The sequence below is a fragment of the Rhipicephalus sanguineus genome, chromosome 11, assembly GCF_013339695.2.
Source record: "Rhipicephalus sanguineus isolate Rsan-2018 chromosome 11, BIME_Rsan_1.4, whole genome shotgun sequence".
NCBI lineage: Eukaryota > Metazoa > Arthropoda > Arachnida > Ixodida > Ixodidae > Rhipicephalus > Rhipicephalus sanguineus.
The window spans coordinates 135338176-135365499 of record NC_051186.1 but is presented as its reverse complement, the minus strand read 5'-3'; the positions used below and the strand labels follow the sequence as shown (position 1 = coordinate 135365499).

General features: G+C 46.3%; 1 protein-coding gene across 1 annotated transcript in view; it reads right to left on the bottom strand.

Annotated features, from left to right (window-relative positions):
• LOC119374617 (protein brunelleschi) overlaps positions 1-27324 on the bottom strand; it is a 222065-nt gene that overhangs the window by 114863 nt on the left and 79878 nt on the right. Inside the window, exons 11-12 of the mRNA XM_049420300.1 lie at positions 6330-6476; positions 2666-2876 (exon numbers count right to left, since the gene is read on the bottom strand). Coding sequence (XP_049276257.1) covers positions 2666-2876; positions 6330-6476 — 358 coding nt within the window. The remainder of the gene's footprint in view (positions 1-2665; positions 2877-6329; positions 6477-27324) is intronic.

Genomic DNA, 27324 nt, shown 5'->3' with positions numbered 1-27324 from the left:
TCTGCGCTATACAGAGCAACAGAAGTGTCACTCACCTTCCTTCCTGTGTTCGTCCAATTGAATGCACAGCGATTCCCACCACGAACATGCACCAACCACCCAGCAAGAAGTTCTAAAAGGTAGAGTGGTGCAGGCTCCAAGGCAGAGCCTATCAGCCACTCTTGCCTCACTGGTACCTTCCAGTACAAAAGTGATCACACACGCCTCACCACCCCCCTCCTCACTACCACTGCAGTGCGGATGGCATCAGCAGCACGTTCGGCAGCACATCAACAGAAGGCCCAAGCAGGCTTTCACATTCTTGGAAAGCTCTAAGCATCGCCCAAATTATTTTTTCATTTCCTCGAACGTCACGAAAACAAAGTGAACGAAGTACACATATACACGATGTGCAGCGCCTATAGGGGCGCCACTGAAAGCCGCAGCGGCCGTTGGAACCGCTGGCGGGTCGCGTAGCAGACGCCTCCTTTCACTGCAAGCATGACGGAAGTGCGCGCGTGCGATTTGCCGCTTGTGCGCATCCCAAATAATTACTTTTGCGGTGATAGTGTGCACAAAGGAGCCGCACTTTGTAATAGTGGACATGTGTCCGATGTCACAGCTGTGTTGTATGACAATGTCACCATACGCGCCAAGTCTTTGCCACAGACAAGCTTTCCACAGGCAAGCTTTCCTACGAAGTGGAGCTCAGCGTTAAGTGCACCGCTTTCTTTATAACGTCCCGACCACTAATGCCTGCATGCGTTGACGCGTGAACCAACGTTTTTCTCTCGACACAGTAGCTTCGTTTACGTGCCATGTGTTTATATAGTAGATTTTGAGGGAGCGCTGTCGCACAAGCGCATGGATTTCACGGGTGCGGCCACGCGAAGGGTCAGCGTTGGTAAAACTTTGAAACCAGCACGATAAACTTGTGAAAAAATATCTCGGCAGCTTGCGCTAGTGGCACGGGACTGAGTCACTGCGGAGCTGGTGGTCACCTAGCTTGTCATAGCAGCTTGGCTACGTATTTTCTGGGTGTGTTCAGATAAGTATGTCGGTGCATGTCAGTCGACCCCTTGTAATTTCGCTGAAAAAAATATATTTTGTTGTCTATAAGTGAAAGCAGGCGTTCTCTTATTATTTCGACATTTCTTAAGCGAATTGAGCTGTTTCTTATGTTCTTTCTTTTTTCTTTTTTTAGGGAGCGGGCGAGCGAGGTCAGGCTGCAGAAGCGCCGCTTGTGCCGCCACTCAGCGTATGCGTTTCACGTTACCGACGTGCCATGGGATCCTCTCAGTGGATCTTCTTCAGCCACCTCCTTTGTGAGCCATACGCAGGCACCGGTGATCGCATTCCAGTGCCATCATTAGGTAGAATCAGGGGCGTAGCCAAGGGGGGGGGGGGGGCTTCAACCCCCCCCCCCCCCCGAAATTTTTCAGTTTTGCTTGCGTATATATACACGCACACAACATACAAATGCACGCACGAACATACATAAAGTATGGTTGAACCTCCACCCCCCCTGAAAAAAATTTCTGGCAATGCCCCTGGGTAGAATGCAGCCGATTTCGTGCAGCACATGTGTGATTCCACGGCGCTTTTGTAAAGGAGCCGTCACCTGCCCACATTCTCTGGCATTGCGCTTCGCGCCATTCATTTTTCAAGAGAGCCTAGGCATCGTGTCTTATTAGTAATAACAACCTCATGTGCACTGTAGCGTCTACAATGCAGGCGAGGCGACCAAGTGTAAACGTAGAAGCGAACGCTGAAGACATAGCGACATAATTGGAGAAATAAAAACACTGTAATCGTTCTAACAGTGCCGTAAACAAAGCGCGATTGCTTACCTTCTAGGTCGTACAGCCGTAATCCACCGCCGCCGTTGCTCATGAAGTAACACCGGAAACCTGTAGCAGTGCGTTCCTAGTGATTTTTTGTGTGTGTTTGAGCAGCTGACAAAGCAGCAGTTATTTTTCGACATCGCTGAGGCCGGACAGCGTCGTTAAATCATGATGGAAACACATCCATCCGTGCACTCGCGTAGACGCTAGCGGGAACACTGCTCGCCGGTACCCGTCAGCGCTTCCGAGCCGTGGCGGCAGATGGCGTCGTCGGCGCTTTGCGCATCGCCTATAGCTGGTGCACTCACGTGCGAGTGGCATGCTCACTTTTTTTTAATCCTTTGTTTGGGAACTCAGATGACCTTGAAAAATAGACATTTAAGGCCCTCGGCTTAAAATAAACTGTCACAGACATCCTAGACAGCCCCATTTCGTGACCTCTGTGTGGCTTAAGTGCTCAAAAACATGGTTTAGGCAACTGTACAGAAGGGCCAGAATAGGGGCTAGTTGGTTGTGCATAGTTGACACTTGTGGCGCGCTGCTTGAACACGAAGAAAAACGCGCAAAAAAAACACACATAGTACACAACACGAGGGTGAACAACTGTTCATTTGATGAAAAAATGACAAATATGCACAGGGTGCAAGAAAGGAGACCGATAGTGTGCGCAAAGCACACAACATTAAACAGTTGTTAGTTTGTGCTCGTGTTGTGTATGTGTTTTTTTTTGTCGTCTTTCTTTGTGCTCAAACAGTGCATCGCAAGTGTCAACAACCGTACAGGTAGCTCTACAAGACCAACGAGGTTTGCCATGGAAAAAACAAACAATGAACTGAGTGTACCATGTGCTGGATGGCCAGCTCTGTGGGCAGCGGGTTGCAGAGCTGCAAGGCGACGGCAGCCACCTCACCCTGCACCCAGAGCAGTGGTGCACGTCCTGGGCGGCGATGTGGCTGCAGCGGGGAGAAGATGAAAGGGCTGCTGCCTCCCACCTGCGAAGAGCCCAGCCGCAACGGTCGCAGGTGCGGGGCCAGAGCCTGTGGCTGGAATCGCCTGCACTTCAAAGGAGCACATTATAGGTGCGGTTTCACAGTAGGGCATGCGAAGTGAGGCCACACATGCACAGCAAAGTTCAGCCCGCTTTTTTGACGCAGCCCTTCCGCAGTCACCCGTTCCACTCAATCGATGAATAGTGTACGAATCAAACAGAAACCGAAACAAGTCAATTCCACAACGCTGGCTGCGCTCAAAGACAGTCCTAGATATTTAACACAGCTGCGATTACGTACACACCCACAGACAGACACACTCGATATGTCCACCAAACACGGCAATCACTTCCAACTGTTTCAATGCTCATATGTAAGTACAGATCATTACAGAAAGTTACATACATCGGCGATTGGATCCACACCATTCAAGCCACTATCAGAAAGACAGAATATGTTGGTCACAGCTTTGAATACAGAAGTGACACTTCTGCAGAGGACAAAGTTACAGATTGTTCACTGACACAGTGGTGGTCATTCTTTCAAATGGAAAAGGCTCCTAGGGCAACATGTACCGTTCTCCTTGCAAAAACATCTGTGTGTCATGAAAGCATGGCCCACAGTCACAAGATGTGGCATGTGCAAGGAAGTGTGCATACTGATATTTTTCTCAACTTTTCTGTGTCTGCTCTCGTAATCAACCATTTAAACATTGCTCAGTATGCCCGATGCACACTTACCGCAGGAAAGAGGGATACAGTAAACAACTTTTGCCATATACCACTCTTTTGTATGTGTGTGTGTGTGTAAATGGAAATCAATAAATCGAGTCGAGTAAATTCCAGTGGAACATTTGATAAAAGTAGCCTCACGTTTTTCCCTGCCGCCAGGTTTTCTGTCACTGCATATGAGAGAGCATAGCTTCCCCAGCTTACCCAGCAACGGGAAGGCCAGTGGCCCTCCGTGCCTGCCCACTACGTTATTAGACAACGGCAGAGTTTGTGGATATCGGACTCGTGTAAAGGTCTAATCCTTGTCGTCTGCATAGCAGCCGTCTCCCCATATGCTCCACGTTTCAACTTCTGTGATGGACTACACTAGTGAAGCCAACAGACAATTAAGCCAAGGAAAGCACGGGGGACATTATTTATTGTTTTATTAACTGTAATGTAATGATTTTGACCTAAATTAAAGGGAATTAAAGTGGACAAAAAATCACCGTTTCCGCCGGTGGGATCTGAGCCCACAATGTTCGAATTACTCATCCAATGCTCTACCGATGCTTGCCACCTGGTGCGAAGGTCCTGTGCCACGCGATGCCATGTGGCAAAGAGAGCGTTCCACACGTGCTGCCTTGGCCGCAAATGGCACTGGTTAACACTCCCAGGGATTAAGCGTACATAAATACCCTACAATGTGGACGAGGGAGTGCCCTCTGTTGTAGCTCAATTGGTGGACGCGTAATTCAAAGGTTGTGCATTCAGATACTACCAAAGGAAAGGGTGATTTTTTGTCCACTTTAATTCCTTTCAATTTAGATCAAAATCATTACACTACAGTTAAAAAAAAAACAAATATTGTCCCCTATGCTTTCCTTGGCTTAATTGTCTGTTGTTGGTTTCATTAGTGTTGTCTAACAAAGGAACATGTGCCTCAAACAATTCCCCTTCTTTCGAACTTCTGCAGTAGTGTCTCGGAAATTGCAGTTACACTCGAAGAGGGCAAGCCTGCCCGTGAGCCGGTCAGCCTCAACCAAGACCTGTCGGTGAACACCTATCGGGGTAATGACAGTTGCTTTCTAGACAGCACAGATTGTTTATGAAAGTGCACTTCACTAGGCCTAGCAAAACACAAGGACAAGAGACTAAACACAGTGGTGTTCTTCTACAAAGAAAATAAGTTGAAAGTAAAGAAGGCAGACAAGGATGATGATTTTTTAGTCCATTCAGCCGCTCTGAATGCTTCGAAATTTCAGGAATTTTAAATTCACGTCAAAACGAATTTGACCTGTAGTATTCATTAAGATATTCGAAGCACTCGAATATTTCCACACGGCTACTTTTAGGTAAGAAAGGTGACCTAACATCCCCTGAAGCCATTTTAGCTGTCTTCAAAGAGCAAGGACAAAGCCTTAAATCGATGGTAGAGCTACCGCAACAAGGTTGCCTACAGTTTTTAGATCTGTAGAACCGCGATGTACTGGGAATATAGGCTGGGCAGAAATGCTTTCCCACTCAAAAAGAAATGAAACTCGGGTCAGCCCACCACGTCTCGTAGGGGCCGGCTGGCTGTTGAAAACTGGCTGGGCTGGCCGGCTCTCGCACACTTTCTTGCATCCTCTCTCGTGCATGCCAAGCATCGCCTGCTCTGCTCAAACAGTGGAACCAATGGCAAATTGCCAATTGTGTGGCATAGCCGGTTGCTAGGCAACTATGAATCTCCCTGCGCCAGCTCATTTGCACCGGTCACTCCCCTTGCTCGGCCATGACCGCTGCTGCGGTTCCTCGCACATTTGTACAATCCGTAGCAGTGTGGCAATGTGTTTGGAACACTCATTACTTTCCACATTGTAAGCAATGCATTTGTATGAAATCATATCCCACCGAAATTCGTACCAGCCGCAATTTTATCACTGGTATTTTCCTGTCCCTTCAGTTCCCTCATGCCTCTCTTCAAACCACATGGCCTGCCTACTTCTACAGTGGAGGGTTCTTTAAATGGATGAGGGGCATAGCCAGAAATTTGTTTGGGGGGCTGGGGGGAGTCGTGTTTGTGTATGTGCGCATATGTGCATGCATACAAAATGTGAAAATTTTGGGAGAGAAGGGGGGGGGGGTTCGAACCTTCCAAACCACACCCCCGGCTACCCCAGTCAACTGGATTATACGACTTGTTCATTCTTAGCCATAGATTAGCTATAATCTCAGGGTTGTATGACCAAGAAGTTGGGATATATACGTGTACTTTTACATGTGAACCTAAAGGTGACATTCCCAAATTCCCAAACTAGTAGCGTTTCAAAAGATACTATTCACATCACTGGAACAGGACATGCCAATGGGCAACAGGACTTTTGGCAATGCAAGATGATAGTTATAAAATGAAGCGCTAAAAACAATGAACAAGCAAGGTGGAGAGGACAACACGAGCCCTTATCGACAATAAAAGTTTACTGAAATCACAGAATATGAAAAAGCTCTGTGCACCACGTGTTACGAAACCACACAAAGCATAGTACGAAAGTAGGGGAATTATCCGAGGGGCTCGTTTTTCTGCATTATGCACCACTAATGAAACCGACAGACAGTTAAGCTAAGCAAACCATAGGGGACATTACTTGTGGTTTCTCAACTGCATTGTAGTCATTCTCCCTTAAAATGAAAAAAATTCTCACTCAAACATCTATTTCAAAATCCTGAGTTTCCTTGTGCATAACATACACTCAAAAAGTGAATAAAAGGCTGAGCTGTTTTTATTTGAACATCATTCTCCTGTGCTCTGACTGTGAACAACTCACCGGACCAGGGGCAGGTGTAGCAATGGCGGCCAAGCAGATGCTGGTCCCTGAAGTCGGCCAGCCAGTGTCTGAAGCTGCTGGCAAGCCTCTGACCGCTCTGCTGGGGACAGCCACTCTACAAGCCACTCCAGAAGCTGGCACACATGTCTGAAACAATCCCAACACTGCTACAAAGCCATTTTGGAAGGTTAAACACGCAAGCTACGACCTACAATCATGCTGTGAAATCTGAGCGAGCATAAAGCAGTGCCGTGTTTCCATGACAGCGGGAAACACCAGCCACTGATGGCGGCATCACTCCTCAACCGTGTAGTCAGTGTGTTGGAAGGCCAAATGCTACTAAACACTTTGTTGATGTAGCAATATTTTTCATGATCTAACCCAACCACAGATTTTCCCACTTACTTTAATCCAAGTGCCAGCTAAAATAATCTGAGCATCACAGAAATAATTTGAGTGCCAAGCTATTTAATCTATAGTCGGATACAACTTTAGAAGTCAGCGGCATTTCCTTCTCAAAGGTGGATGAACACAAGCCTGCACCAATGGGCGTGCACTCGGGTCCGACATCACGAACGGGACAGCCGATGGCTCCGCCTTCGGAGAACATCGGCGCGTGCATGAGCAGGACTATTTCTTTAGTCGCGCAGGCGATCAGCAGCTGCGCTTCGGTCGTCTGGGCGGGGCCTCTCCTGCCTTCTTAAGTTGTATCCGACTATATGTGGCAAACATTTAATCCTGGCACCAACATATTTAATCCAGGCGCCAGCCCAAATAGGCTGCGTGCCAGTGAATTTAATCCAAGTGTCACCATGTTTAATCCAATCGCCAACAGCTCTAATCTAAGTGCCAGTCAATTTAATGCATACAAAAGAAACAGCAAGATGGGGTGTGAAAATGGCACTGCTATTGAAATACTGTTGCCACATATGAATACTATAATAATCGAAAAGTAGATGACAGCACTAATATTTGTAGTCACTGCTATTACTTATGATATAAACTATGGCCATGTTTGTTTGAGCGACACCTGTAGTGCTCATACTCTGCTAAGCACACGTTTGTAGAATAAAATTCGGCTCGGGTGGTATCGCTTCCAGGGAAGCGAAAGCAAAAGCATCCGTGTGCTGTTCATTACGAGCAAGTTAAAGAACCTTGTGTACTAGAAACCATCTTCAGCGCTAGCAGACAAGGACGAAGCGCATTGTGGTGTCGTCTCTCCTTCGTCCTTGTCTGCTAGCGCTAGATGGTTTCTAATTCAGTATACCAACAAGCCCAAAAAATGCAACCTTGTGTAGTTAAACGTGTTCCCCACTACAACTGAATTGGGCTTTTTGCATGCTGTACTGCCGTTCCTGGGCAGGTCACATAATGCGAAGCACAGATAATCTGTGGTCAGTTGGAGCTACGGAATGGATACCAAGAGACTGGAAAAGCTAGGTGAGGATGGCAAAGGGTCAAGTGGAGCGACAAAATTGAGAAATTAGCTGGCTCGCACAGGGCAGGGCAAACTGGAGATCACTCGAAGAGACTTGCGTCCTGCAGTGCACATAAAACACAAGCTGCCACTGATGACTATGACATGGGAAGCTATATTTTAGTTATTTTGATCGTTATAAACAAACAAAATAATGTGGGTGTGAAGAAGCACCTCCAAAAACCCCGAGTAAGTCAGACGATCGCAGAGCGTCCCTCAAGAAGAGGAAGAAAACGAAATCAGATTTAGAGCTCGCGCAGCGAACGCGAAAAAAGGAAGGGCTCGCGCAGACGATCGGTGGCTGGAACGCCGGCAAGACGAGGCGAAAGAGCCTACTGCGGACCCGCAACTACGCGCGAGGTTCCGAAGGCCGCACTCCTTTGTTCGAGCCGTCAAAGCCCTCGGGCCATGGCGTGAGCGGACACAAGTTCCGGGAGAGCCCTGCTGCTGGCCATCGTCGAGACAGCGAGCGCGTTGGAGGCCCCGGAGTCGCCGGCTACTGCGTCGAGCGAGCTGTGGCCGCCTGCTACTTGCGGCTTCGCCTGAGCCTGCTGCTTCCTTCTGCGCCGGGACGTTGGCCGCTGCACACCAGCGACAGTCGCAACGTGGGACGCATCGAGCCTCGCTTCACAAGGCACTGGACGTCTTCGGAGACAATTGTGAGACTGCATATTTGTTTGTTTGTTTGGAACCGCGCACACAAGCCCGTATTGTTGTTCTTGTTGTCCTCTGTGTTTGTCGCTCAATATAACTGTCTTTTTTGTTACGCACTGTCTCAATCTTCCTCGCATCACACGCCTTGCGACGTGACGAACCTAACCACCACATATCTGGCGTCCGCGAGACAGGACTGCTCTTGTTCCATCTAAGAAGAGCATCACATCGCATATGTATGTGTGACGGTCGATGATAGAGGCAGATAAGCTGACAGCAATCGGAAAGGAGTTAGGGTTGAGCGGCTCAGCACTAAAAGAGTGGATGGACCAAGAACGAGCACGCGAAAAAGAGGCACGTGACGCTCGTCTGGCTGAAGGCAATGCCGCGAAAGAAGCCGAGGCGGAGGCAGTCGCTAGACTAAAGGCAGAGAAGGAAGTCCTCGAATTGAAGTTAAGGTTGCGTGAGTTAGGTGCAACAGCAGGTAGCACAACTACTGGGCAGCTTACCGAGGGTGTGTCTGTAGGCACCACGCAGTGCTACCAAAGTCCACATAAGCTCATCCCAGCATTTAACGAAGGACGCGATGAGCCGGATGCGTATATACAGCGATTTGAGCGCGTCGCTACAAGCCAAGACTGGCCACAAGAGAAATGGGCCCTATCACTTGCTTGACCTTTGCTTGACCGGAGAGGCCTTAAGTGTTGTAGGTAGGATGGCACCTGAGCATGCCATGGACTACATAACGTTGAAGAAAACCCTACTACAACGCTTCAGCTTCACAGAGGAAGGTTATCGAACTAAGTTTCGATCAGCGAAACCTGATAATGCAGAAACTGGCAGACAGTTCGCCAGACGTCTATTGGGTTATTTTGACCATTGGCAAGAAATGACCAAGACGGACCGGACGTACGATGCTCTGCGAGACAAGATCGTCTCAGAACAGTTTCTCGTACAATGTCATGAGAAACTGGCAGTGTTTCTTAAAGAAAGGAATTGTCAAGGACTTGACCAACTAGCAGAAGCTACGGACCATTACCTGGAGGCGCAAGAGTTAGTAAACCTTGGTAAAGGAAAAGACGACAACCCGAACAAGCCGCCAGGTCAAACTCAAACGTCTGAGCGACGAGATGAAAAGGAAAGACCACATTGCTTTCTTTGTGGTAAAAGAGGTCATAAAGCTGCCGATTGCTGGACCAACACAAAGAGTCCAAGCACAAAGCCACTGTTCTGTGCAAAGTGTCACTGCAGTCAGCATCAGACAGGTGACTGCCCCAAAAAGGCCAGCACTATCGAGCAGGCCTCGTGCTCGTTACAGCACGTAGATCTGCCGCAAGCCGTTAAATCAGAGTCAGGGGCTTTGCGCTGCGTTTCCAGGAGCTTGGAACACGGAAGAATGTAAACGCCCAGACTATACAAAAAATGTATGCCAACAGCTGAGGGTATATTTGAAGGACATCCTGCTACAGTACTACGTGATACGGGGTGCGATGCCATTATTGTGAAGAGGTCCCTCGTATCAGACAGCAAACTGACAGGAGACACCTCATCAGTCTGTCTTCTAAACAGAACATTGCTCAAGCTGCCTGAAGCAGATGTGGAGATAATCTCACCGTTTTTCACAGGCAAGACTCGAGCTATCTGCATGGACAATCCCTTATATGATGTTGTCCTAGGCAATGTGCAAGGCGTTCGTGATGTATCCGCTCCTGACAGTGACTGGAAGAGACATATTCGTGCCTTCTATGAGTCATCCAGCGCGGAACATTACAGCAGTTCTACCAATAGATCCTTCTCCGCAGAGACCTCAACATCAGCTGCCTCTGAATCAGTTGTCAATAGAAAAGGTGCAGCAATAAAGCAACAGGCAACACGAGAGCCGAATCTGCTACCCGTACCAGATATCAACTACATGGACATTAGCCCACAAGACCTTGGGGACAGGCAGAAGGATGACAGCAGCCTGCACAAATGCTTCGAAGCAGTTCACCAAGAGGTGAAGACCAGGTTCGCCGACATCCTGTTCTTTATGAAGGAGGGAATTCTTTACCGCAAGTTCACGCTTCGATCGAAGAGACAAGTGGATCAGCTTGTGGTACCAAGGAGCCTCCGACGTTTTGTGATGCAAATGGCCCACGAAGGGATTCTTTCGGGCCATCAAGGGCTTAAGATAACCAAACACCGTGTGCTCGAAGAATTCTACTGGCCCGGTGTCCAGTCGGACATTACACGATTTGTTAAATCGTGCCACACGTGTCAGAGAACAGTTCCCAAGGATCTAGTTGGTCGAGTATCACTGGAATATACTCCATTTAAGAGAGTCGCCAACGATAATCTGGGACCATTATCTCGGATGTCACAGAATCCAAACAAGCGATCATTCGTTCCGTTTCAACAAAAGGAATCAACTGGTGATGTGAGCAGATTGAATTCTCTCGCTCCTGACCGACGCCTGCAAGTCAAAGGTCGTCGAGAAGAACCAACAGAGTCCGCCTACGGCAGGTGGAAACATGCGACTGTATACGGGCCACGTAACTTCTACAGTCGAGAAAGGAAGCGCGATCGTTTCGAAGACTGATGAAATACGCTTTCTAGACTGTGTATGCTATAGGGCGTGAAATTGTAGGGGTAGGCTATAAGAGCTGGTTGCCGTACCCATGAGCGATGTGTCTACTAAGACATAGCGTGTGGCAACAAGAGCAAAAAAAAAGTTAAGTTCTTTCTTTCGCTCTTTGTTACTGTGTGGTAGGACACTACGCAGGGATCATGACACTTTAGTAGTTCTGTGGATTGTTTCGACTTTTTCATTGTGTGTACTACTGTATTATCAAATGTGACGAGTGTGCGGTGCTCGGAACTGGTATGAGTGTTCACCTATGTGCCGAGTGTGCGGTGCTCGGAACTGCTCTGATGTGCAATGGCGCTATTGCGCGTTTCCTTCAGTGAACCGGCGTGTTCCCAGTGCCCTCAAGTTCTTCTAACGAAAGAACTCTCTTAAGTGGGGGGTGATGTGAAGAAGCACCTCCAAAAACCCCGAGTAAGTCAGACGACAGCAGAGCATCCCTCAAGAAGAGGAAGAAAACGAAATCAGATTTAGAGCTCGCACAGCGAACGCGAAAAAAGGAAGGGCTCGCACAGACGATCGGTGGCTGGAACGCCGACAAGACGAGGCGAAAGAGCCTACTGCGGACCCGCAACTACGCGCGAGGTTCCGAAGGCCGCACTCCTTTGTTCGAGCGTCAAAGTCCTCGGGCCATGGCGTGAGCGGACACAAGTTCCGGGAGAGCCCTGCTGCTGGCCATCGTCGAGACAGCGAGCGCGTTGGAGGCCCCGGAGTCGCCGGCTACTGCGTCGAGCGAGCTGTGGCCGCCTGCTACTTGTGGCTTCGCCTGAGCCTGCTGCTTCCTTCTGCGCCGGGACGTTGGCCGCCGCACACCAGCGACAGTCGCAACGCGGGACGCATCGAGCCTCGCTTCACAAGGCACTGGACGTCTTCGGAGACAATTGTGAGACTGCATATTTGTTTGTTTGTTTGGAACCGCGCACACGAGCCCGTATTGTTGTTCTTGTTGTCCTCCGTGTTTGTCGCTCAATATAACTGTCTTTTTTGTCACGCACTGTCTCCATCTTCCTCGCGTCACACGCCTTGCGACGTGACGAACCTAACCGCCACAGTGGGTCCGCAGATTTGTATAGTATTGATGGTTGGGCTAGTTGGCACAGTGACACGTTTAATGCAGTGCAAAAAGATGAAGATGGAGCACACAGAAGGACAAGTGCTTGAACTTCTCTTTCCTCCGCCTTCGTCTTTTCACAAATAAGTAGTTGTTCCTGTCAGGCAACTTTTATCACGAAACTTCTTGTCTGAAGCAAGAAAATATTTTTTGGAGTTCCCCACCGACAGCTATCTTTAATTATTATCTTGTTTACAGCAAAAAAGTGTAACGTCAAAACTTACCATGTAAGAACTATATATTTGCTTTCAATAGAGGCAGAAAGCTGATTTTTAATTCGAGCACCACGTGGTGAGTATCTCAGTGCAGGCGAAGTTTTCTCTAACTTGCAATTTTTTCTCGAAACATTTTTAAACATCACTGGTTGGAAAATACGCTTAATGCAAACTTTATCCTTTGTATTGTAGGTATTCATACTAAGATATAGAGACACAGAGCAATGTTACACGGGGAAAAATGTAAGCATGGCATATTTTGGCAAAATTTATTTAGGTGTTGTATAAGGCAGAATAAATGCAGTGATATTAGAAAGCTTCAAACACCTTAAACAAGTTGTCTTTGATGTAAACCAAATTTTGTACTGGAACACGAAACGATAGTTTCAGAATAAATTTTCTGATTAACATCCCTCAGGTGACATTCTGCTCCAATTCGGAAACCTCCCATGCAACAAATTTCTTTTTGTCTCAGAAACATTCTGGAGATTAACTGTTCCCAATGTAGTAAATCAGCACAATTTTTTTTAACACACTTGAGATGGTTGCAAGAATGGCTGGGACATTTGGTGTGGAATGACCCATCTAGAGGCATGCGTGCTCCCAGAGATGTCAAGCCCAAGTTTTGCCCCTTCACAGTGTTAGAATCGAACACGCATCAACATAGTATCGTCTGTTACATACATATGTGCACTACCTATGGTGCTTTCATGCAGAACTTACTGTCCATAAAACAAGTAAATACATCGTTATACTCCATCTCACAAGCTGGTTGCAGCAGGGTGGAAGTTACGACGTGTAAACAAACAACATGCTTGCGCAGCAAAACATAGTTATCTTTGTAAATGCATTTTAATTAGAGAAGGTGAAGAAGACTCCGTTCGTTTGGCACGAGCTGCATCATAGCAATACATGATATGCTGATCACGATTCACATGTACGTCATAAGCATTTAATCGTTGTATAGGTAACTGCCGACAATTGTGATGATGAACCAACATGGCAGCGCCCATGCAGACGCGATCGCCCGCTTCGATCCGAACTCACGCTTGCTACTTGCCCACTGTCTTGACAACAATAAATGAACAGTGGAATCGGCTATCACTTTGTGTCGTCTCATGCCGAGGTCAAAGTATCAGGTACGTTTGGTCCTTAATATTGAGATTAGCTGTTTGTTCAGCCACGCCTGCTAAGCCTTGTCCCCAAGAACTTGAGAATGAATCTTGGAAACACTGCGAGATAAATACGAATACTTTGATGTCGAAGCGTCAGGACGCAAACTTAACGCAAACACAGGTGTCGCTTCAGAACTTATGGGCCACACAGCTCATGACGGCGACTTCATTATCTTAAGGCGCAAGGAACCAGCGTCAATGTGTGCTGCAATGTTGTTTTTTTTCCAGTACTACCATTGCTGCCCAATGCTAAGAGCGCCGGTCGCTACCGTGTGCTCGCTTTACTCGCCCAACGTGCGTTGCGTTGGCACTGGTTACTGCCGTGCGCTCGCTCTACCTGCCCAACGCGTTACGGCTACGGGGACGCCGAGCAGATGACGCGTGCGGATAAATACATCACGAGGGGTGCTCGCTCTTCCTATTGGCTAAGCATCTCCGTAGCATCCACAGTGCTGCAACCAGCTTGTGAAATGGAGTATAGTCGTCTTAAATCGTTGTTCTTTGATTTGAACAATGGGTGAATGTCGTCCGTAAGTCACCATTGCTCTCATGAGGCCAAGCAGGCAACTGTGAACTCCTTAGTGAGAAAGTAGGGTGCAGTCTGCTAGCAGACGATAGTGAATCTCTGTGAGATGCGATCAACAGTGTACATGATGACCGAAAAATTCTGCAATGGTGATGCAGCCTTAACCGGCTTGGTGCTTAAATTAAACTCTTTACCATGTGCTCTCTGAGCGTGTACATTTAACACCCAAACATGTAATTTAACCATGCTGCTTCTCCAATTCTAAGGTTTCTCACCAAACTTAAATGCTCTGGAAAATGTCGCACTATGTTATTTCATAAGCGCTGTCATACAGTGGCAAGAAAATTACTGCTGTCATCTCACATTAACTTCATTCCCACATTTAGGCAGCCTAAACTCGTAAACCTTTTGTTTTGTGTTTGTGAATTAAAATGGCTGGCGCTTGAATTAAAGCTGTTTGCAGTTGGATTATAAACGTTGTGGTACTTGGACTGAACTCCCTGGCACGCAGCCTATTTGCGCTGGCGCTTGGATTACATATGTTGGAACAAGGATGAAGTGTATGGCACATAGATTGAACAGTTTGGCACTCAGATTATTTCTGTGGCACTTGGATTATTTTAGCTGGCACTTGGATTAAAGCGAGCAGGAAAACCTGTAGTAAAGCAACACATCCATATACAGAATGCCACGGCTTCAACCCCAGATCACTTCTGTGTTAGTAATAGCATGCTCCGTTGCGTGACTGACACCTATTAGCTTGATGGAATATCAGATCACAAATGGGCGTACTTGGAACATTATCCTAAAAGAAGTGATAAGCAAGAAGAAAGCATTTTCTCGAGCACACTGAAATACTGGAAAGTGGCATTGTTCTCGATTCACTGTACTTCCTGATTTGAGTGCTCATACTGTGGATGGACTGTCGTGCTTCTTCAAGACACTTTGGTTGTACCAGCAAAAGTAAAGGTTTCAAGAAATGTAAGGCCGTGAATTAGCTGTTCGCTTGGAACAAAAGCCGATGAAGAAATCAGTATCGTCAGAACCCATAAAGGCTGCATTGTCCAAACAGGGTTAAAATTTTAAAAAGCCAAAGATTATTATTACGTCACTTTGAAACACTTCTTACTTTAGTACAGTCTCTTGTTCAGTGTTTACAGACAATGACAGTGGAAAATTATGTTCATAAACAATTAATGACATTTCACTAGTAAGCAAGATCTTAATATCTGGCGAAGGAATTTCGTCCCTTTTAATAGTGACTAAAGGAAGTCACCTGGTAGTCACGGCATACCTAACGCGTTTCCTGTGAGGTACACTTATTGGTGCTTGGAGTTCTTGTGCATCCTTTCGAAGAAATCGCAGGGTGAGCTTTCAAATGACTTTCATAAACAAAATTTATAAAAATGATTTCTTCACCAAACATATCCAACACTTCTGTCATTTCTTCCTACAGACTGACTTCCCAGCTGAGTTCGTGCACAAAACATAATGCTCAGCAACTCATAGTCACCTTATATGCAGATCACATTCAAGCACCTTTCACTTTTTCTTTAGGAGAATTAAATCAATGACCGACAACACGGACTTTCATAAACAGCTTTCTATTTTTGCAACATTGCTAGAGACTGTTCGTGATATTGCAACTATTTCAGATCAACAAGCCTAAATTGATATGATATTCCTAGACTTTCACAACACATTTGATTGTGTATCACATCAGAAACTTCTGGCGAAACTTAAACTGATACTGAAAAATGATGCTTGGGTTTCATAAATTGAAGTGTACCTTTCTTACTGAAATCATGTAGCTACTACAGATAATGTATGGTCAGACAAAACTGATGAAGCCCGGAATTCTACCAAGCTTCTGTGCTAGGGCCACTATTTTTTTAAATTTTTTTTGGTGGCATATGCTATGATATTCTGCATACTATTAAAGGGACACTAATAGTAAACATTAAATCAGTTTAGACAGATAAGTTATTCTTTCAGAACTCTAATGTCATTAATTATTTCTAGCGACCAACGATTACATAGGACCTAGCAGACACTGTGAAAATCTATGACATCCTGGTGAACTGGTGCGGCAACTTTCTCTTTAGTGCCCCCTTAAGTTATTTGCAAATGGCTGCATCCTTTACTTAGAGACACACAGTCCACATGACCATGCTCGTTTAAACACAGCCTTCACCAGAGTACCATCTTGGTGCGTAGCCTGGTAAATGAAGGTCAACAAAAAGAAAACGGTGGCACAACATGTAAGTGACTCCCTTTACAATAGGAATACTGCATCGGTGGTAGAAAAATAATGTTCATTAAAACCCATAAAAACTGAGGTGTTGTACTCAACTCAGGCAGGAAATGTTGCCATTAAATTTCTGAACAAGCTTTTTACCAAGATCTATGCCGAAATTTAAGTTAGTCATGCACAGAACTTTCATTCGTCCAATAACCGAATACTCATCGGTGGTGGGCCCCCATGGCAAAGTCGATAATAAGAGCTCAAAAAAATTCAAGGAAAAGCAATACAATTTGCTTATAACTGCTGCAGTTCCTTTGCACCATCCAGTGCACTTGTAAAAAAACAAAAGAAAACAAAACGTCAACTTGAATACACTGCAGACAAGACGAAGGAAATCCACGTGAGACGACACAGAGAACGCAGCTGGGAGGCAAGGGGGAATGTGTAGCGTGCCTCCTCACCTCCGGATCAGGGGAGCGCATCGCATATGAGTGCATCGTCTTGCACTTCTGTATTTCACGCCACCCATGCTGTGCGCCTGATTTGGCGTTTTTGCTGTCACTGCGCTTCAGCTGGCCAGGAAAGCATAGGTAGCTGTAGTGGTGGTAGTACTAAATGCAATTTACTGTGGATCAGCGGTGGATCGCGATCCTTCAGAAACTGGATGTCGCCGAAGAGGCTAGTATTTTGCATGCGATCTCAATTGGTGAGAAAACAGAAAGACGTCACCGCTTGCTTCTGGGTATCGCAGAGTTCACTCTACATGATCCTAAACTTGAAGGAAGCTATTTATTCCAGACTCTATGAAGAATACAACACATGCCCAGTGAACGCAGCCAGGACTTCCAGGCACTTTTTTATGGCATGAATGTTTTTTACAGCATAAACAGTTATGAACTCAAAACGATAACCCATTTGATGTTGCCTGCTGCCAGTGCTTGTCGCAGCTATCACGCACAATGGGGGGGAGGGGGGTTTTGAGCGGGAATTGAACCCTGGTATTCTGCATGGCAAGCAACAGTTCTACCACAGAGCCATGCCAGTGCTGGCAAACTTTTCAAAAAAAGGCCGTGTCATGTCGGGCGAGGAATCACGTTAACAGATGCAACATTGCGTGGCAGGAGAGTAGAATGGCACGAGACGTCATGCCATGTGAACTGTGCAACAATTGGGTTGTTTAAGCCTCCAGCCCATTACAAAGGGCTCAGCCACAGTTTATCATCATCATCGTCAGCCACAGCATCAACAAAGTATGCAGCTACACAGATGTGCCCTACAGATGCGTAGTGGGTAGTTCGCTCACTCACAAAATGACGATTTATGGCCTAGTAGGCACCTCGCAATTCTACTTGCAGTAGTCATCCCAAGAGAGTTCACAGTGGGCTCTATCAAGGCACCTCCTCCAGCTTACACTGTGACTGCGCTGCGAATTCTGCGCAGAACTGGCGTCTTTTGGCGAGTCGTTTGCTGCAACAAGTTCTAAGCAGCTGACCAATCCAGCTTCTCAAAGTGACCTGGTGCACACACACCAACTCTATAAAATTAAGTTGGTGTTCTGTAATAAGGCCGACTTACAAGAAGACCAATGCATAGCGTAGACTGAAATTCGCAACACCGTGCCAGGTTATTAAGCACAATGTCACAAAACAGAAATGTGGCCACTATGAGCTGAGCTGCCATAATTCAGGTTGCCCCTTTCCTTGCGTGCGACCTTAGACTGAAGCTCTGGCTTTTATGAAGGGTGACAGAAAAATGTTGTTCGTTCATCGGACCAAGTAGAGAGCAAGTGGCTCCATTCAATGAACACGATAGCACCAGTGTCACACCCCACTGAGCAACAGCAATGGTTTTAATGACAGGCTGCGATGACAAAATGGGCACAACAACTTTGCTTAGCCTTTATTACCACGATATGTTGGATTTGCATTTCTTCCGGCTTTACACTTGATGTACAGTCACTGTGAATAGGACTTTGCCAGTGCAGCATTAAGTCGTGGTCACTATATATTCAGTTCAATACAATTACAATTTAAAAAACGTTACTGAAAGTAGTTTATCTGCAAAATTAATTTTTTACACCACAATATTGTTCAAACATTCTCGAGGCAAAAAAAAAAAACCTTCATTGACTATACTTTGCACAAGAGGCTGAATTTCAACTGAACAAAGCTTTAAAGGGACCGACAACTGCCCAGAATATGAAATGAGTTGACTCCACTGATGTAAAGATTGTCCGTCGCACTGACTCAAACCAACCCTGTTTTTTTCGTGAGAGATGGATTTTTATTTTTATTTCTTAATTGAAAGTCGCGAAAAATGACCTGTGACGCCTCTGGTGGCAAAAACAAGAATGATCTGATGAAGACGGCCACGTGACCGTTGATTGCTGTACGCGGCCGACGATTTTTTTGTTAGTATTGAAATATTGTTCGTTTCTTTATATTAAAAGGTATTACTCCATAATAATGTACATACAGGCCTGCGTTAGTAGTATGCATTAAAGTGGCGCTGCCTTCGCGTGACGTAATGATCCCATGCTCGTCAGCGCCATAGAGTTTCCTAAAATGACCTAGAGGGAACTCTGGCGCTGCGATCGTTCAGCCACCATGGGAATGATGGGTAGTACACGGATTTGCCTAGTCTTCGTGCTTATGGGCTTCGAATGCACTTGTGGCTTTGTTTATTGCTATGTTTTGGTTTTCTTTCGGATAAAAGAATGGATCGTTATGAACTTTGTGACCAGATTTGAATCGGTGAACCTAAAGAAGTTAAAGTGGTGAAGTGAAACTGCTGATTTTTGCTGAACTTTGTTTTGCGACAAAGCGGATGCAGGCGACGCGGAGCCAAACGGAGCCGAAAGAACGAAGTTTAGACAAATCCGTGTACTACCCATGATTCCCATGCTGGCTGAAGCGCGATGCATTGCAGCTCCCATAGACACTAGCGCCAGAGTTCCCTCTAGTAAGTATTGTAGGAAACTCTATGGTCAGCGCGTCTTGAGCAACTTTCAGCGTGCTCATGCAACCGTGCACGCAGTTTCCAGGTCGCTAAGATTTTGGAGCGACATAGTTTTGTTACCTACACTTCGTCTCAGAAATGACGCGCGCTGCTACTCGGTGCGGCCATGCATACGCACAGTTACGTTTTCTATTACTTGGCTTGGCTCGTGTATCGAGAGAGTAACGACGCCGGGACAAGCCATTCATGACACAGGCCAGCGCCTCCTCTATTTTTCTGTGCCTGGGCGAAGGAGCGGAGCGCAATGGGAGCCGACCGTCGGCGTTAGTGCAGCTTTTAGCCGCCGGGCGCCACCACCGTAGTAGACCAGCCGTCGCGTCGTCGCCCGCGGAAACGAATGCCGTGGTTGCATTCGAAGCTGCTATATGGTTCAGTTTTCGGCTGTATTCGCGTTGTCTGAAGTATAATGACAACTTGTAAACTGGAATCATGAAGCACTTGTCGTTCTGGGCAACCAGCCCATTAAGAAGGCATGTGTCCTTCGCGGCTATTTGATCGAGACGCTTGCGCGTCGTCTGCTAGCCCGATTCCAGAGAGCGCATGCCAGTGATGCGCGGAAAATTCTGTCACCGTTACGTTCGCTTGACTGAGAGTCGGTTATTGACTGTCTGAAAGTCGATTTTCGAAAGCAGGATTTGCCAAGAGCTAATACTGAAAGCTTGGGCGCTTAAAGTTCCCCGATGCGTGCTACCGTCTACTGGTGCAGCACACTATACGCAAGCCATGAGTTCGTCCGCTAAACAGCATGAAATGTCACTAAGCTGCTTCCAGTGACAAAGTGCATAATGATTGTCGGTTGTTTAGCCGGTAGCGCATGTAGTGTCCATGGGCTCCGATTCTTCGGCTTCGGGACCTATTGTCAGCGCTGCATGCACATGGCGGCGATGGCGAGGCAGCGTTGCTGCTGGTACTACATGCATTCGTTGACTGTTTGGACGCAACACGGTCCTACGGTCACGTTTAGGAATAATTGCCATGCTTGATTCAGTTGTTACCTTGGGCTGCAAACGTGAAGGGTAGTCTGCAGAGTGACGCTACTGCATCCTTCGTAAGCCGCCGCTTCTTATATTCTATGAAATCTTCGTGTCGTAAACGACGGCTGCATATTCTAGTGTAGTTTGAAGATGTATTAGGAAACCAATTATCCCGCCTAATTACTGCAAGCCATCTCTACCGAACACCAGCGGCAGCTGGAATTTCATGGAACGACAGCCGAACAGTGTATTAAGGCGAAAGCCTTAGATGCCTCATCAAACGCGAAAATTGACCGACGGCAGCGTCAGCAAGAGTGATGCAAAAAATAATTACGGGATGACGTCATCATATGACGTCACAGATCATAAAATTTTGTGACATCGTCGTGACGTCACATAACGTGACGTCGTCATATTACATCTTCGCTTGGTCAAAATGGGCCGATCACGGAGGCAGTGCATGCCTCCGCTGATGTGCAGAAAGCTTGCACTGCCTCCGATCCTTGAGGCTGTAAGAAAACTACGTTAGGCACAGAAATATCTCGGAGGGAGGCAGGAAATGTTCAATACATTGACTAGAAGAAAAAGAACAAGATGGCGTTCGCCTTTCAGTCGTCTTAGATGAATGGATAAAGGGCCCTTTGAGATTTTATTCTTTATCAATAAAGGAAAATAAATAAGACAACCGTGATTTCTTTCAGGTTCATTTGCAGAGTGGAACACAGCAGTATGACAACATACTAAGGCATTGGGGCGGTTGCAATAGACTGAAATAGAAAATAAAACGCGAATACTTTCAAACTCGAGTGCAAGTATCGAACCGGCAGCACGGACTGACAGACTGCCTGAGGAATACGTACAGCGGGGATGGAAAGACACGCGAACATGCGGCACATGCATTCTTTGCTGTTTCCCATCTATTTTCAAGTGGTTATAGCCTCGATAGTTGATGAGAACACGACGTGATCCATAGCACAATAAAAGACCATCTAGCATCTTTTTATTGCCACCACGGTTAGAGCGTGATGAAAACAGCGCGCCGCTTTGTTCGCGTTTCTTTCCATCCCCCTGTACCTGTGAAAGCCTGCAATAAGCACAAATGCAATTAAACTCGGATGCAAACACGAATTCGTGAGCTTCGTGATACGCGCGGCCGTTCAGCGCCAGCTTCCCGTAGTCTACTTGCACAGCGCCACCATGCGGCAGCGGCGAGCGGGCACGGAGCGCGCGCCCGACGGCCCGAGGAGAGCGTTCGCCCAGGCACTGAAAAATAGAGGAGGCGCTGCACAGGCACAGGCAACTTTGGGCGCAGGCGCACACAACGCTGTACAAATACCGGGAAGGTGTATAAAGCCACACATCTCATTGTAACAGCTTGCCATTTTCAAAAATGGTTGGAAAGCTCAAAATAAAGGTGGTTAAGCATAGCATACAGTAACTCCTGCAAAAGCAGAACAACGACAGCTGTCACAAGGGCTAGCGGCATCGCTATCAATTCTCAGCGTTGCTGGAGCAAGCCTCCATGCGTGTTTGGAGCTTTTCAGACCGAAAAATACTGCTTATAAAATAACTACGTGCTTTTCGAATAAACCACTGCAGCTACAAACGCTACGAAGGGTGAGCTTCCTGTCGCGCCATAAAAACCTGTGTCGAGAAATATCAGTTGTCAGTCCCTTTAATATAACAAAGTGGCAGATTTTATTGATTTCATTACATTGAAGATTAACTACAGTAATACCTCCTTAACTCGAGATAGTAAAAATAGGAAACATTTTTGAGAAAATCAGATTTTCTAGGTAATCAATGTTGCAGAAATTGCAGTGAAAATTGCAGTTCTATCTGAACCTTCACAACTGCTGGCCAGCTTTTCAGCAGGAGCTCCTAAACTGGCTCTTCATAAGAGTTTTAAGGGAAAAAAAAAATAAAGACACAACAGTAATGTCAACAAGGTGAGTTTTGTGGCACTGCCTTTAATTTAATGCAGGAAGACTGAGTAAAGCTGGTCTGCTTAGCAGTAACACTTTGAGCTAGGAAGGTGTCCTTGATTGCTTCATAAATTGCACTCAGTGATGGTCCCCACCACTGCACCCAACTTTATTTCATTTTCATGCAGACGAAGCACAAAAAACATGGACAGTGAAAGGACGGAAGCATACCAAGCACTTCTGGAAGCTTCATGCTCCCCATCCGTGTACGCATTTTTGGTCAACATAAAAGACTCTACTGCTCCCGGCTGCATGTCGCACTTGCCAAGGAGATATGGCACTGTTAATTTTCAGAACACTGTCGGCACATCGGTTGACAGGTTCAATGAACTTTTGCCTGTGTATCTCGCATCCATGTTTATAAACCACAAGGACAAGTTCTTCCTACAGAGGGCAGGTATCTGATTGGGTCTCGCATCGCTTCAGGCTTGAGTGATTTTTTGCTCGCAAAGTATGACAGAGACCTCGAAGACAGCAGGGTGCCTCATGTCATTAAAATTTTCCACTGCGCCAATGATTTCCTCATCATCTTGCAAAGGGCCCCTAAGAATGCTCCACACAAAATAGAAAATTTGCATTCAGTATTTCACCAAATGTTTCCAGGGCTAAGTTTCCCTAAGCAAATTCCAGTAGACAGCCACAATCGATTCCTAGATCTAGACATGCACTTTACCCTAGGAACACCTGTTGGAAGCATGCCCCTCAGTCAAAGAAACACCTTCACCATTCAGCTGTAATCACTAAAAGTTGGTGAAGCGTGCTGTTGCGCTGGTTGCCTTGAAGGATGGTTGTGCCTGCATCAAGCGGCACAGAACCTTTCCTCGCAGGCCAAGCAACTTAGACAAGCAGGTTACATACTGGCTTTCTTTAGTGCAGCCTCGTTGATATCCTGTTAAGCAAACTCCACAGAAACTGTGTCGCCCTATTGAAGAAGAGGACGCTGTTGTCCTTTAAGTGAACAAAGTGTCACACGGCATTAAGATGGCTCCTGGATGCATGGGTGTTTCAGTTGTGTTTTCAGCTCCCAACAAGCTCAGAGCTCTGTGTAAATGTGTAAACGCAAGTGGCAAAGCAAAATACATGACAAAAATTGAGCCCTGCAACTGTAACGTCGTCTACAAAGTGCCACTTTCTTGTGGACATGCTTACATCAGTCAAACAGGCCAACGTATCAACAATTTCCAGCAAGAACATCAAGTTAAAATCAGGCAGCAATATGGCTACGCATTGTGCCACGTGTGGGTGTTTGCCTTTGTTAGATCAGACTTTTATCGTCAAGAGTTACAGTAATCAGATTGCTAGAGAAACTTGTGAGGTGTTGTGCATTGAAAGGCTTGGCATTTATTGCCTTAGTGCCCCCTTCAGTGTCAATCTTGACAAAAGAGCTCGATTATTTGCAACATTAAGTGATGTAGTGCCACTTGTGTTTTGTTGCCTTTTTCTTTCCTCTTCCTACGGTCTCTACACATGCGCTGCTTTTCAGACCAAGTGATTTTAGCAGTTCACGAATCTTCATCGCCGTACACAATTTTCGCATTGTTATTGTATTCCTTTCTTTCACAATGTCCATTTTCTCAGCTATAATCACTTTTGTTGTTTTCAGTTTTTTTTATTATTTTTTTGTTCACACATTTTTTATTTACACTGATGCCATGGGTTGCGGCTGTGTATGTGGGTGTGTTTGTACCTTGGGCGCACTTACGCTGTCCTCTAAAAGAGGCCCTGGTGCTAGGCAGCGATCAAAGTTGGGCACCTTCTCCAGTGCCTTCCCATGCATGCACAGTGGCTTCAAATAATGGAAGCTTACATACGGGTCTTCTTTCATAATAAAGCCATTTTCCCCACTTCACCTGCACGAAAATGTTACCCTGCCGACTGGCTCGGATCGAGGCTCTAGTTCCACTTTTGTTCTGCAGCAGGCAAAGCATGTTACGGCTGATGTCGGCACCTCTTGAGTAGCTGCATCAATGCTACTACTTTTACTACGTGCAGGCTTTGACACCACATTGTTTGGCTTCATAAGATGTTCAAGCCAGCCGATGTTGCAGGTGAAACCTGTGTAGCCCATTCCAAGGTTCACAGCATCGGCCTTATCTATGAACCTGAAGGTTGGCTGCTCCCTTATTGTGCAGCCACGCCGTGAGAGCCGCTTGGCTGTCTCGAAACTTTGAGCCTTGAACCCACTTCTGCTGGCTCGAGGGGCTTTGATGAAATCTATTGCGCACATTTTGCGTGTTCTTCACCACCAGTGAAAGAGCATAAAACAGATGCCAAATTATTGGGCGATGCTCGAATTCATTTGGCCTTTTCTTCCCCACTTGTTTCATTAGGGGCTACCGTGCTTTCCAGCATCGGTGACTTGCTTCGCTTTGGCTGTACCATCCTCGCAGCACCACGATACCAACAAAAAAATCCACACCGTGTGCGTTATATCAATAAAATGAATATTGAAATCACACCTCCGACAGCAAGCAAAAGTTACAAAACCACTGACAATACAGACTGCACCGAGTGTGCTATTTTGCAGGGCCTGCCTCTGTGCACTTCTACATATTGTGTCCTGTGACATGCCACAGGGTAGTTTGACAAAATTTTCATGCCGCCATGTTCTGGCTTCCCAGTTGTGGACATTGTCCGCTTTGTTGAGCGCCGCGCGAAACTTGTGCTCCCCTCTTAGTCAAGATTTGATATATTTGAAATTTGGCCCGAAAGGACTTCGAAAGAAGGTAAATATAAATACATAGCATGTATTGGAAATGGTTTGGTGCGTCAAACAATTTTGACTTAGCCATTTTGGAGTTCAAGTTAACGAGGTATTAGTGCATTATTGAACTGAGAGCTTCATCATACATTTTAACTACTACATACTGTGTGAAATTTTGAAAAGATTGCTTTTGTTGTGCAAAAATAAAACATCAGGGATTCATTGTTGCGCTCCCTTTTGGTAGGAGGTTGAGGGAATGCTGTAGCCATAAAGATTTAAATGATTTCTGCAGTCACATGAGCCATTAGCTGTGAAGACCAGCCGGGGCATGCTGCAGATAACACAAAAACAAGTTCTGCACATGCAAACTGCATGTTACCACTGTAATTAAATATGACATAACCTAGATCATTTGTTTTCACGCAAGGTTAACCCTTTACTGACATGTCTGCACCGTGAAAATTGAACGAGGATGTAAAGGAGGAGAGGACACAACACTTCTACATGTAGTCCCTCTAGGAAGTCAGCGCGTTCAATCTGTGCTGTGCAAACATGTCAGTAATGAATCACCAACTAGCCCAAGCTATCATTCTGTCAGATTAACCCTTGCAACCAAAAATGGAAGTAAGCAAAGACAAAACAAGACAAAACAAAAATTAAAAGTGTGGGAGAAAGAACAATACTGGAGAAGAACAAGGAAAGGTTTTCTGGGTGGGCTAATTCGGTGGTGCTATCTGCATGAAAGAGCAACAAAAAAGTGTGTTACTGATTCTAGCACTCGGCATCAGTTCAACCCCCAGGTTCCACTCTTCTCAAAACATGGTTAAGCCGTGCACGGGTACACACGATCCCTTGTGCTCAGTGCCGTTGCACTCATCTCCACGCTGTCACTGTGCCCCACAGGGCCGAAGCCACTGCGGGGCCTAGTGACAGTCTTCCCCACGGTTTTAGAATAGGTTAGGTGTTCCAACGCTCCGCCTCCGCCCCGGAGCCTCCCCGCCGAACACGGAGACGCACTTCGCATTTTTTCCGACAGGCTGCGCTGGGTGTATCGAGGCTTCAGGTCAGCCGCCTCAATGGGGGCCGCGTCGCTTACAAAGCTGCATTTGTGACAACTCTTCAACTGCAGGCTGCTCATTTTTTATCAGGGTAACCGCACATATCACTCTGATTTGAAAGTAAATGCACAACATCAAGAAAATTCAGTGGCAGTAGCCAACAGATGGAAACACATAGGAAATATAGCTTCTGCGAACAGCGATAATGAGTTTACAGGTGAACACGAATTTCAAAAATATTTTAGCTCGTGCACAAATAAGACCACCGTGGCAAATTTGGTGAGGCCGCCGTGACGAACTGGGTTAATTTTAATATCTGGTGTTTTACGTCCCAAAATCACGATATGATTATCAGAGACGCCATAGTGGAGGGCTCCGAAAATTTTGACCATCTGGTGTCATTTAACGTGCACTGGCATCGCAGAGGCCTCTACCATTTCGCCTACACTGAAATGCGACCACCGTGGCCGGGATCGAACCCGCGACCTGCGGGTAAGCAGCCGAGCACCTTAGCCTTGCACTGATCCACCGTGGCGGACCTGAACTGGGTTAATAAAAAAGAAAAAAGTATTCCCTGAAAAAGAAAGCGGGGCCGAAGGGGGGGGGGTGACATTTTACTAAATGATGGTGGTCGGAAGAAAGCAACACATTTGACATTGGTAGGTTAGAAATTCGTCTCACGGGTTGTCGCTGTGCATGCACCATATCGGATGCATTCAAGCAGCCACCTTTGCAACGTTTACACGTGCTGGCTGGCGCGTGGCAATGAAGGTTAACGTCCGTAGAACGACCAATCCATCATGACTCACCATGTGCCATTCTGATTGTGCCTCTCGTCACAGACGTGCTGTTTGTTACAGTATCAGTAGTAGAACTAAGACGCCCAAACACTTGCAGCAATATTTTGCATACATGCCGGAGAAAAGCATGCATATGACATGACAATAGACTATGTCGTAGAAAATTGCACGTTATCATTTCCCTGTCATCCTCACAAGGTTGATGTTATGTCGAAAGTGCTTCATTATTATGTTGGAGGCAATACTGTAAGCAGCTGCGGAAGGTTGAAGCAGAGAAGACGCAGAAGCTACGAAAGGTTTCGAAGCTCGTCTAGTGTTTTGTGCCTTTCATCCTGTCAATGCATATGTTGTGCTGGTAGAGGTGATGCACTGTCGAATGAATTAAGTGTTTTCTCTTTTTACTGCCACCAACTCTCTTGAGTGCCATTCT